The 12,691-nt window shown below is 32.5% G+C and overlaps 1 protein-coding gene across 2 annotated transcripts; it reads left to right on the top strand.

Moving 5' to 3' along the window:
- Positions 1–8,928: 8,928 nt before the first annotated feature.
- On the top strand, positions 8,929–12,475 carry LOC132759271 (uncharacterized). 2 transcript variants are annotated; one of them, XM_060751013.1, is made up of 7 exons: positions 8,929–9,030; positions 9,548–9,738; positions 10,083–10,246; positions 10,842–11,039; positions 11,596–11,888; positions 11,919–12,005; positions 12,293–12,475. In XM_060751013.1, exons 2-7 carry the CDS (start codon positions 9,548–9,550, stop codon positions 12,323–12,325), a joined length of 966 nt encoding a protein of 321 aa, XP_060606996.1. In that variant the 5' UTR covers positions 8,929–9,030; the 3' UTR covers positions 12,326–12,475. The 2 variants fall into 2 exon arrangements, with proteins under 2 accessions (XP_060606996.1, XP_060606994.1); XM_060751011.1 differs by having other exon boundaries at positions 11,596–12,005.
- The last annotated feature ends 216 nt before the right edge of the window (positions 12,476–12,691 follow it).

Genomic DNA, 12,691 nt, shown 5'->3' with positions numbered 1-12,691 from the left:
ACATGGATAACTGAAAATATCATTTCAATCAATTGTTGTCAGTATAGTGCCATTCATATCAAGTATCTGAAGTTTTGCAGGATCCCAGTATGACACAACAAGTTTACCTTTGTAACAGCTTATACCATGACAGTCTCCATCAACCTTCACAGTGTGCTTCTTTATGAGTTTGTTTGATGAGATAGATATAAATTGTATTGTTTGTTTGTAAGGAAGTATGACAGCAAGTTCAGTACTGGTTACTCTGGTGATATCCAATGGTTCAGCATCTAGTTGTAGTTGATAAGACACAGATTTAATGCCGGTATCCCCCATTTGTTAAGCCTTGTTACTGTAGTCAGTGATGATAAGATGATCAGGAGTCAGCAGAGTCATTCCTGTTATATTAAAATCTAATTTATATGTTGATGTCTTCACACAGATTTCTCCCTCATATGAAGACTGTCTAGACTTTATCTGTATAGGTGGACATTCTTTATTAAAATTGCTCAGTGAACCCAGTGATTTCTGTTTTTTAAACAAATTTCATATTTATTTACATCATTTGATTGAAAGTTGTGCTCTTTGATATCGTATGATAAAAGTTGTTCTGCTTTTCCCTCCACATTCTGTATTGTTTTCTCTTCAAGTTTGAGTTCCATGAAAAGGTTGTTGGCCTGTTTTGATGTGTTAAGTTGTTTGATTTTGTCTGCTGATATCTTCAAAGATTTGGTTATATCTTCACAAATTTCTTCTACTGCCTTCAGATGCTTTTTGTTATCTTGTTCTATGACTTTAGCTGCATCTTCAGCCTGTCTCTCAAGTTCATCTAGTCTTTGGTTGATTTTTTGCCGAAACTTTTTAATGTCAACGAATGCATCTTTGAGAGAGCTATTTGATTTATATATCATGTTCTTGACATCTTCTACTATCTGTTGAAATTTGTCAGAAGTGGTATTTACTGCATTTAAGTTAACTTGATATTCTTTGCTGTCTATTATATCACCAGAACTGTCTGGTATATAGTTGACTTTGCAGGATGTTCAAGGGTAACACAAACATTGCAAAAAAATTCTGTATGGTCATTGCAGTAGAACTTGATCATTTCTTTTGGATGTTTAAGACATGATGTGGTTAGGACATCAGACTGACCTGTGTGTATGGATGTTGAGGGTTGCTGCAAAACTTTAGGCATATTAGTAGCGTCCTGAAGTGTATGATGTTTGGAAAGCCTATTTATTTTATGGGATGTAAAGCATGTTTGTCAAAGGTGTTCCTTGCAGTCAGTGCAGTAACCATGGGCAGGGAGTCTAGGTCCTTCCTCATCACAAGGCTGGCAGTAAATTTGAAAATCTTCATCTGATGACATGGATGTTGTGGAAGATGAACATTGTTTTGAAGCTTTCTTTCCTGACACTGCCATGTTTTACCTTAAATGCATTATAACATAAACTTTGTATTTCATGTTTGTCAAATTGCCTTTGTGTATATAACTATATCATACTCTAGCAGACAATTTAAAACATTGGTAGTATCTTGCTTACTTTTAAGGCTTGTTTAGAGTAAACAGATGAGCAGAAGATGTCTTTCAGAAATAAAACATTTTAGATTTATATTTTAGATGTTATTATGATATAACACTCTAACTTCATTGTAAGATCCATATTAGTTTTCATTTAAAATTATTTAAATGTATTTGTCAAATATGTGTTGTGTTACGATAAATCCAATAACATTATCATTTCTCATCAAAATACCACTTAATGAAATATGTAAAAATATGTAAGTATGCCATTGTGACAGACTAAATGACATTAACTACTTTTATGCCCCCCTTCAAAGAAGTGGGAGTATATTGCTTTGCATTATTCTGCCGGTCGTTCATTCGATCGGTTCGTAGACCAAATGGTTTCCGATCAATAACTAAAGAATGAACTACAAACTTGTTATGATGATTGTTTATGGTCAGTAAATGGCCCCTTATTAATTTTAAGGTCAATAGTTCAAAGGTCACATTGACATTGTAGGTAAAAACAGTTTCCGATCAATAACTGAAGAAGGTTTAGATCCTAGGATCTTCAAACTGGATATGATGATTGTTTATGACAAGTAGATGATCCCTATTTGATCTTGGGGTCAAGGGTCAAAGACCTCAGAGGTAAAATCTGAAACCGATCAATAACTGAAGAATGTTTAGGCCTATGAAACTTCAAACTTGGTATGATGATTGTTCATGACCAGTTGATTACCCCTATTGATTTGGGGTGACATTGACCTTGTAGGTAAAAACGTTTTCCGATCATTCACTAAAGGGCACTTAGGTCTAGGAACTTCAAACTTGGTATGATAATTGTTCATGGCCAGTAGATGACCTCCTATTTATTTTTGAGTCAATGGGTTAAAGGTCAAAGTCACATTGACCTAGTAGGTTAAAACTTTTCTAATCAATAACTTAAGAACTCTTATGCCTATGAACTTCAAACTTGTTATGATTATTGTTTTTGACCAGTTGATGGCTATTGATTTTGGTGTCAAGTGGTCAAATGTCATGGTCGCATTGACCTTTTAGATAAAAACGGTTTCCAATCAATAAGTAAAGAACACTTATGCCTAGGAACTCTAAACTTGATATGATGATTGTTTATGACTCTTAATGACCAGTTGATGATTCCTATTGATTTTAGGGTCAAGTGTCTAAGGTCAAGGTCACATTAACCTTGTAGGTAAAAACGGATTCTGATCAATAACTAAATAACTCTTAGGAAACTTGGTCTGATAATTGTTCATGACCAGTAGATTATTTTTATTGATTTTGGGGTCACATTGACATTGTAGGTAAAACATTTTCTGATCAATAACTAAAGAACTCTTAAGCCTACAAACTTCAAACTTGTTATGATTATTGTTCATGACCAGTAGATTACCCCTATTGATTTTTGGGTCAAGGGTTCAAAGGCCAAGGTCACATTGACCTTGTATGTAAAAACGGTTTTCAATCAATAACTTGACAATTCATGGGTTGTTGGTCCTCAAACTTTGTAGGTGCATTTGTCATGGCAAGTAGATGACCCCTATTGTTTTTTTGGTCAAGTGGTCAAAGGTCAAGGTCATATTGACCTTGTAGGTAGAAGCTGTTTCTGATCAATATATTGACAAGACATGGGTCTTTTGCCCTCAAACTTTGTAGATGCATTGGTCATGAATAATAGATAACCCCTTTTGATTTGGGATCAAAGGGTAAAAGGTCAAGGTCAAATTGACCTTATATGTGATAAAACGGTTTCCTATCAATAACTTGAAAACACATGGACCATTTACCTTCAAACTTCACAGATGCATTGTTTTTTGGTCAGAAGATGAACTAAATGGATTTTTGTTGTCAAGGGTCCAGAAGTCAAGATCACTTTAACCTTAAAAGTAACAACGCTTCTGATCAATATCTCAACAATGCATGGGTACTTAACCTTCTCAGGTGCATTGGTTTTGGCCAGTAGATAACCCTTATTGAGTTCAGGGTCAAAGGTTAAAGTCACATTGACCTTGTATGTAAAGACTGTTTTCAACCAATAAATCAATGACTCAAGTTGCCTTGGTTGATATTTTTATCAAACTAAAAATGCTTTTGGAATGCATAGTTCAATGTCTCATGTAATATTATGAAATTGGCTGGCTTTAAGGAGGCCTACATGATTCAATAAATTTATGCCTACATTTTCGGTAAGATTTATGTTAACTTTGTCATAAAATTGCTGCACACAACCTTTACAGTTACCTACCAATAGACAATCCCTATTGGTTTGATTTTTGGCCACTAGGTCAAAATTCAGTCTTAATGTCAAGGCCCTTGTGTAAATATAAACATTGTCATATGGAACATTTGCGGTTTAAAGAAACATGTACATGAATACAATTTCTTAAATTATTGACAGAGGTTTGACATTATTGGTTTAGTAGAAACTTGGAATGATGTTGCAAATGAATTTGCAAACATTTTGTATGGTTATACGTGTTTTAATAACATGCGTTTAAAATCTTCTGGCTCTTTACGTAACAGTGGTGGTGTTTCCGTGTATATTAAATCGCACCTGATAACAAACAATTTTATTTCACATTTGCACTGACTTTAACGATTGTATAGTTTTATATATTAAAAGTGTTTTGTTCAGATCCATGTAAGATATTTTTTATACATTGTTTATGTTTCTCCTAAAGGGTCAAATATTTATGACAAAAAGTCCTAAAAAATGGAATTAAAACCATTTAAAGTAATATTGAAATATTAAATAATATGTATCCAAATGTATATCTATACTTAGGTGGCGATTTCAATGCACGTACGAAGAATTTATTAGATTACATTCCACATGATAATTTAGATGTAATATTTTAATACAGAAGTTGACTATGAATCAGACTATTTCGAAATTTCTAGAAATAACAAAGATATTGAGAGATATAATTTATTTGGGAGATCTCTTGTAGAATTATGTTGTATTCATAGTATCCATATTTTAAATGGTCGTTTGTACAATGATGTTGCAGGTAATTTTACTTGTTTAACTGACAATGGAGCAAGTGTTGTTGACTATCACATTGTCTCGTCTGATATCTTTTCTCATATAAGTTATTTCAACGTTGAAGAGCGTCACGAATCAGATCATTTACCAATTTGTGCAAGATTGACTTTAGAGCGAGGACAACCATTTGTTAGATATAATAAGGAAAATGAAACCTTTAATGAAGTATATGTCGACAAATATAGATGGAATGATAGGTATATGTCGGATTTCTTACAATTATTTACCACGGAGTATAATTCTATACGAGAGAATTTTCTTCATGAAATAGATCTAAGTATTAACAATGCAGTTAATCATATCATTAATATTTATAAAAAAAATCATCAGCAAATATGCGCGTTAGATATTTAGCGCGAAATAGTGTAAATAATAATCAACCCTGGTGGGATCGAGAATGCGAAACAACTATGCTGCTTAAATACGCAGCTCTACGACGTTTTCGCTGGTCTTATAATATATTAGACTTTCAACAATTTGTAGCGCTCCGAAAACGTTTTAAAAAAACGAGCAATATAAAAAAAGTATCGTTACCAAAAGTCTAAGCGCGATCAACTAATTACGTGACGATCAAATCCCAAAGCCTTTTGGAAACTGTTAAAATCTAGAAATAGTATATAAATTAACAATCTTCATTGATAGATACCGGAGCTTGGTTTGATTATTTTCATGAATTATTATTTAAAAGTAACCAACCTAATATATATGAAAATAATTGGGACTTTAGAGTTAATACTGATTAGGAAAATTTCTATTTAAATTCTGAAATTTCCTCTGATGAAGTCATCAAAAGTATAAATAAATTGAAATGTGGAAAATCACAGGGAAGTGATGGCATCGGAGCAGAATTCTATAAAAAATACTTCGTCATTAATCGCACCTGTCCTTTGTAAATTGTTTAATAAGATATTTAGTACTGGGTTATCCCAGACATTTGGAATGATAGTATAAAAGTACCCGTGTACAAGTCTGGGCCTCAGGATGACCCTTCTAATTATAGAGGAATTTCCTTAATCAATGTTATGTATAAGATATTTTCTAATATTATATATGATAGGTTATATAATTGGGCTGAGAAATTTGATAAAATAGATGAATCCCAAGCCGGATTCTTACTCTACAATTGATAATATTTTTATATTACAAAGTTTGGTACAGAAATATATTAGTAAACTGGGCGGACGATTTTATGTTCTTTATGTAGATTTTAAAAAAAGCATTTGATGGACTTAAACATTTTAATTTATTCAATACTATAAACAGATGTGGCGTTAGGGGGGATTTATTTCGTGTTATTTTATCAATGTACTCAAACTGCGTGGATGTGTACAAGTTAGTACTACCAAAACTACAGAATATTTTAAATGTAACATAGGTACAAGACAAGGGGACGTAATAAGTACGATTATGTTTAATCTGTATATAAATAAGTTTTCTCCCTTTCTGCGTAATAAGGGGCATCGCGGTATATTCATTACGGATCAAATTCCCGATATTATATGCATTCTTTTCGCTGATGATGTTGCAAATTGTGCCGATACTGCGATCGAACTTCAGTCTCAATTAAGTTAAATTTCAGAATTTTGTAATAATACCGGTATGTCTATAAATGAGAATAAAACTGAAATAATTGTATTTAGAAATGGGGGACCGCTCAGATCATATGAAAAATTGTTATACAACAGCAGTTCAGTAAATGTCACCTCAATGTACAAATGTATCGGTCTTTTATTTACACCTAAATTATCTTGGCCAAAAGCAAAAACTAAACTTGCTGCACAAGCTAGGAAATCTATTTAAGCTATTAAATCATATCAAGTTTTCACACTCTGATTATTTTAAATTATTTGACTCTATGTTAAAACCTATACTTACCTATGGTGCCGAAATCCTCCGAAATTCTTGAACTAGTTCAAATACAATATTGTAAAGATTTTCTAGGTGTAAATTAGTCTGTTAATGACAATGTTGCACTGGGTGAATGTGGAAGGATGCCTTTATGTATTGATCATCATGTAAAATTTATCAAATATTGGTGTAAACTTCTTTGTATGCCAGAACATAGATATCCTAGAAATTGTTATTTGATGTTAACTAGACAGGATAATGTTGGAAAGAAAAATTGGGCTACTTCAGTAAAAAACTTAGTGTATACTTATGGGTTTGGCTTTGTATGGCTTAGTCAAGAAATTGGGGATATCAATCTTTTTATTTATCAATTTAAACAAAGGATTATTGATTGTAAAACACAAAATTGGATGGAGAAATTCAGAATTCACCCTGAATTGACACCTATAAATTTTTCAAATCTATGTTAAATCCTGAAAAGTATTTATCTATTGATATGCCATTTTATATAAAAAGATCATTATCGAGATTTAGATGTTCTAGTCATAAATTATATATAGAAACTGGACGACATTTGGGTATACCAAGATATGAGCGAATTTGCCAACACTGTTTACAAAATTATAACAATTCGTTCATCGAATATGAATTTCATGTATTTTTTATTTGTAACAGATTTTCCCAATAAAGACAACGTTATATATCTCCATGGTACAGTCATGATTATACATTCCATAATTTTTGTAATTTGATTAATACCAAAAATGAAGAAAAAAATAAGAATATTGCTTTTTGTTCATGAAATTATGAAAATTGTTGATAATTAATATCAATAGGAAATCATGTCATATATAACAATGTATATTGTAGACACAGCTAAATATGTATATCTGTTTTGATTATATTGTGTATTTTGGGCCGGAGGCCTTTATTTACAAAATAAAATGTTGTTGTTGTTGTTGTTGCTGCTGTTGATCGCCATTATGCGATAATGGCCCTCGAGTTCATAATGTCCTTCGGGCCTGCGACACTCAGGCCATTATGCACATCTACGGACAAATATCGCATAATGGCGAGCAGCAACCAAGTATTAACCTCTAATTAATTTATCATTGCGGCAATAAGTGCTTTTGTTGATTTAAAGAACGCTTAAGTCTGCTTCCTTGAGCTTTCCAGGACTGGTGTCATTTGAGGAATTATAGTGGTGATCAGAGTTGGGCTTAACCACTGCTTCTCGGATTCAAGGCAGACACCTAGGATCATTTGTTTGATTGTTTGTTTTCACATTTATTTAATGTTTAATACATATTTATGACCTAGACGTGCGCTTTAAATAATTTACGCTAGCTGATAGCGTCGTTGGTTACCTAACAAGTAATCGCGCTAGTGTAGGTTGTGGAAGTCAAAAGAAAATCACAAAGTTAACTGGATTCGAGCCCACGACGGATTTGTCCGATGCTCTTACCCATAAGCTAAGACCCTCTATCTCCATCTTCACTTCTTGACCGCTATAATTGTTACCTATATATTAATTGCACGGGGGTGGAATGCTGGATCACTGTACCAGCACATCAGACAGCGTATGGAGCAATTTTCCGTCCTTGTGACGCTAAGGCAGCTAAATGTTTCGTTGTTTCGTCAAACTGATGTTGTGAAAGGGATGCGATGCTGATTTGTCACAACCTAACAGTTAATGGGTAGTAATAATATACGTTTATAGAAACAATTTAACAAACTATTAACACTTAATTGCGATTATTTAGTTCAAACTACAATATATTTTTTGTTCGTAATTTACGCACATTTAATTCAAAATACAATAATGATCAAAATAAAAAATAACATTTTAAATTCAGTTGTCAAAATGACGGGTTGACGGAACAACAATATTTGACGCCAAGCAACCACACGACAAGTGCCCTAATATATTACAACTTATCCGCTTCCTTATTGGTCACCCTAGGCTATGCAAAAGCATCAGAAAACATTTATTTACGATTTCACCCGTCTGTAACATTGTAATTCATTTGTTCCAAGTTTAGTCATCTGTTGCGAAATGCCACTCTTTCGACTTGTATTGTGTGCTGTAACTGTAAATGAAAATTTCCATATTGTGTGTGCTAATCCAGAAATTGTCTCATTTTATTTTTCGAAAGGAAAAAGATAATCACATGATATCGTTCAATGTTAAAGTATAACCAATAAGAATTCTTCATATTACACATACTTCTTATGATATTAATAAAACTGTTCGTTTAACGGAGATTTTGCAGTTTTCAGCAGTTTTCTGGTTTTATATTATGTGATAAAAATCGTTATCATTTCAAATAAATTTAATTTACATAATAAATTTAACTTTTAGAAATGTTATAAATCTCGTTACAGGCTATCCTATATCATGTCCCTCGACTCGTTTAAAATTCCAGCGGGTCTATGTAAAATGGCGACTCGAGAAAGATCCGATGTATATTGGTGACGTCATAAACATTTACGTCGCTGCGTCATTAACGTTACGTCGTTTCCATATGATTTACGTCAATTCCAAGATAACAAAGCGTAAGCTATACAGACAATTTTTCTTTCAGTCAACATATTTAAATGTTTTAGGAGACTTTCATGCTTAAAGGTAAGTATAATGTAATATTTTGTAAATATATATGTGTACATTTTGTAAACAATGTTTTAAATTACAAAAAAATACATTATTTGCAGCTGTTGGCTGAAATAACAAAAAAAACATATCTGATTATGTTAACCATTGACGTTCCATATTAATTGAAATGAACTATACATGTAAAAAACCAAAATACGGGTAAATACTATAATATAACCTGAGAAATTGGACTCAGTGCATTTTATGTATTGATATTTGTTTGATTTGAACGACATTACCTGAAGTGAACATTTCCAAATTTTCTAACGGGCGTGTAATATCAGTCAGTTCCAATCCAGTCCACGGACTATCTAGTCCAGTCAGCCGGATTGCTTAAATTAATAAGTTTATTTGCTTTGTAAAAGTTACCTTATACCTTTCATACCTACAACTATTTATTACAATGATTTAGGAAAGTTTATAGTAAATGACAACAATATAATATTATGGTAGTCAGCACATATTGACTTTGTATGTTAATTATTCACAGATGACATCAACAAGAAATGATAAAGTGAAAGTACAACTGCGGGTGTTCAAGTCTCTAGAATGTTATCCGGGTGGGGCAAATGACTACTTTGTAGCCGTGGTCGGTCCGGGCATTCAACTTGGCAATGATAACCCCGAAATTGCTCCAAGATGCAAACCTATTGGGCGTAACGTTTGGGAGAAAGACTTGTGGTAGGTTTTATAACAAATATGTCTGAACGCCAAAAATATTACTTATTTTCTAACCGTCACAAATCGCAGAACAGCTCTTTGTTTCATTCAAAATAATATCATTTTTCCTTTACATGTACAACACATCAGGGTAGTCATTCGAAATTTGTGTAGATACCAAACGGTTTCTAAAAATTTCTAAATATCAAAGTTATTGAAAGATTGTTCAATTATACCTCATTGTAATAAAACTAGCGATCAGGTCTTAGAACTGTGGCTCCCTGGGTTGCTTAAACAACGCATCAGCTCCAGATAATAACCTGTCAATTAAGCTTTCAAAACAATTGTCATGTTTTATATTTAAGGCTTCCCAAAGACAGTTTCGTGAATTACAAGTTTTTAGTAGTAAGATCATGTACAGGAAAGGTGGTTGATACTGAATCGACAACTCCTCATACGATATATATTGGTCAGCATCCAATAATGGTGGAACATACATACAACAAAACAGCATTTGCTGGAAGAGAAGGTACAGTTTTACCTCTCTTTCAATTAACGAATTAAACATACTTTTTAAAATTATTTATCATTTTAAATACATGTATTATATTAAACATTTCTGACCCTTCTTTGATATCAAAAGTTGTGTCCATTCTGATGATGATCTGTTTAATATTTTTCTGTGAGAGTTAGTAGCTTCAGCTAAAATTCATTTCATTTTAAGAAAATATTTGGATATATACAATTTCAACTGTGTAGTAAATGTGATTTTTTTTGTAAATAACTCTTTTTTTTCTTTGCAAGAAAAATTAAATTTAAAGGTTATTTTTTTCGTATTTCGTGAAATATGGAATATATTTTCACTTATCATGATGAAACTAAATTATATATGTTGTATTTCACTTCCTGTTCCGGCTCGTGGATGTGAATGGAATTATATCTTGTTGGGTAAAAATATATTCCATATATGTATTTCACTTAAGCGAAAAACAACAACATTCTGACCATTTGTTCATAAAATTTCTAAATAATCTTTATTATGACATTATCATAATTTATCTTAATTTCATACTATCAAATAACTTTTATGCTAATGAGTACATGTTCATGTTAAATTATTTTAGTATACCCTGAACACAACCGTCCAGCGCCATCTCTAGGTAGGAAGGAAACATTTCACGTGCCAAGTCTCAATATTCCACGTGCAGATAAAGTAGGCTTTGTTGTGCCAAAAATCAAAAACCCTCCAAAATACGTGCCGCCGAGAAACATTGGGCTGATACATTGTAAAAGAATGGTACCTGCCACAGTCAAAGTAGACGGTATGTTGTGTGTATGTGGGTTTTTTTTGTGTTTTTTTTTCTCTTCTTCTTCGTATATTAACAACTACAGAGGCATCCCAGTCAAAGAAGAGTGAGTTATTAAGGATTTCATATTGATTTTTTTATATTATATGTATAGTTGATATAGGACGATCTAGATTTTTCAAAAGCACCGAGTGAAGATCTAACCACATAAAGTTCTTTGCACTGTAAAGACATGCACTAAGAATTAGCGAAACAAATATGATTTTGAATTATTTGACAAGTTGTTGGACAGTTTACATCCGTCATTTATTTGGTGTATATTTAGTTCACTCAAACAAGATTCATGTGTAGAGATATAAAGAATTTTTATTTGGAAAGAGAAGTGTATAGAAATGATAGAGACGACAGAATGCGTTAATTTCTTAAAGGAATTTCAATCTCCTCTATCAAGCACTAAAATAATGTCGAATTAAATTTTTAAATCGCATGTGTTGATATTTTTAATTTTCTAAGTAATTTCTATGAGTTTGACTTTTAAATCGATAACTATGAAATATTTTAAAATTTTCAGATATTATCAAAACTGGAGAAGATGTCATCCCGGATATTCCACCACATGCAACAAAAAGCAACACTCACACTCCTTGTGTTGCAGAGAAGGCCAACAAATCCCCAGGAGCCTCAGATTACATTAGCACTGATAACCTTGCTGTTAAGATAACAAATTCCGTTCATAGTGGCCAAGACAACGACAACAACCCTCCAGTATTAACAGAAAATAACAACGCACTACGTGCTACTGTCCCAAGTGTTGCAAAGATCAATGATCATATTTCAAACGCAATGAAAACAACAAGCTACAATGTGCCACAAAAGACAAGGACGACGTTGCAGGTGCCACAAAGGACAAGGACGACGTTGCATGTGCTACAAAGGACAGCAGCAACGCTCCATGCGCAACAGAGAACAATGATATTTCAGGTACTATTTTAATGTCTTGGTCATAAAGCCAAAGTTTTCTATTCTTTATTTCGTTACTTTTTAAAAATAAGCTTCCTAGAGGAAGGAGCTAAATTCCATAAATAATTGTGAAAACAGAACATATGCCTGATATGATATTGATTTTCTGTTGAATTCCTCTACGTACGTTTTTAAGCAAAATGCATGTTACTAAACCTTTTAATTGAATTCATTTTTTGTTTATTATACTGAACATCATTTATATTACATTCAATATTGATATGTAAACAATGTCACATATATTTCAGGAAATGAAATCATTCCCGAGAAAGATTCCATAGGGCAAATGGATGACGACATTACAAAGAATCTCAGTAACAACGCTGGTCAGTTCACATTTGGAAAGAAAATTCTAACACTTGCTGTGTCCGGAATCTCATTGATGTCTGCTTTTGGATATTTTGCTTTCTTCAAAAGATAAAAAAGCTTAGAATACAATTATTTATTAAATAAATTCTTTATTATTTAGAGCTTTGTTTTGGTTTAATTGTTATCCTTCCAGTTAACAGTGTCTTATCATTTGGACAGACAAAAACTGCCAATGGCTTTTAAATGGTCATCAAAATCAATCCTAGAAAAATCTCTACCGAAAGATTTTTCTAAACTCTAATAACAAAAACTTGGTTTCATTAGAACAGAACAGAACA

The sequence above is a fragment of the Ruditapes philippinarum genome, unplaced genomic scaffold (genome assembly GCF_026571515.1).
Source record: "Ruditapes philippinarum isolate M1 unplaced genomic scaffold, ASM2657151v2 ctg4183_1_1_1_1, whole genome shotgun sequence".
Lineage (NCBI taxonomy): Eukaryota > Metazoa > Mollusca > Bivalvia > Venerida > Veneridae > Ruditapes > Ruditapes philippinarum.
Note: the sequence above shows the minus strand (reverse complement) of the source record. Positions and strands in the feature narration are given on the sequence as shown.

What these genes read in the sequence shown, in the direction of transcription:
- LOC132759271 (XM_060751011.1), top strand. Translation starts at nt 9,548, where the DNA reads ATGACATCAACAAGAAATGATAAAGTGAAAGTACAACTGCGGGTGTTC. An exon ending in AGCATTTGCTGGAAGAGAAG is followed by an intron (nt 10,247 to 10,841) that starts GTACAGTTTTAC and finishes AAATTATTTTAG; the next exon opens with TATACCCTGAACACAACCGT. An exon ending in AGAGAACAATGATATTTCAG is followed by an intron (nt 12,006 to 12,292) that starts GTACTATTTTAA and finishes CATATATTTCAG; the next exon opens with GAAATGAAATCATTCCCGAG.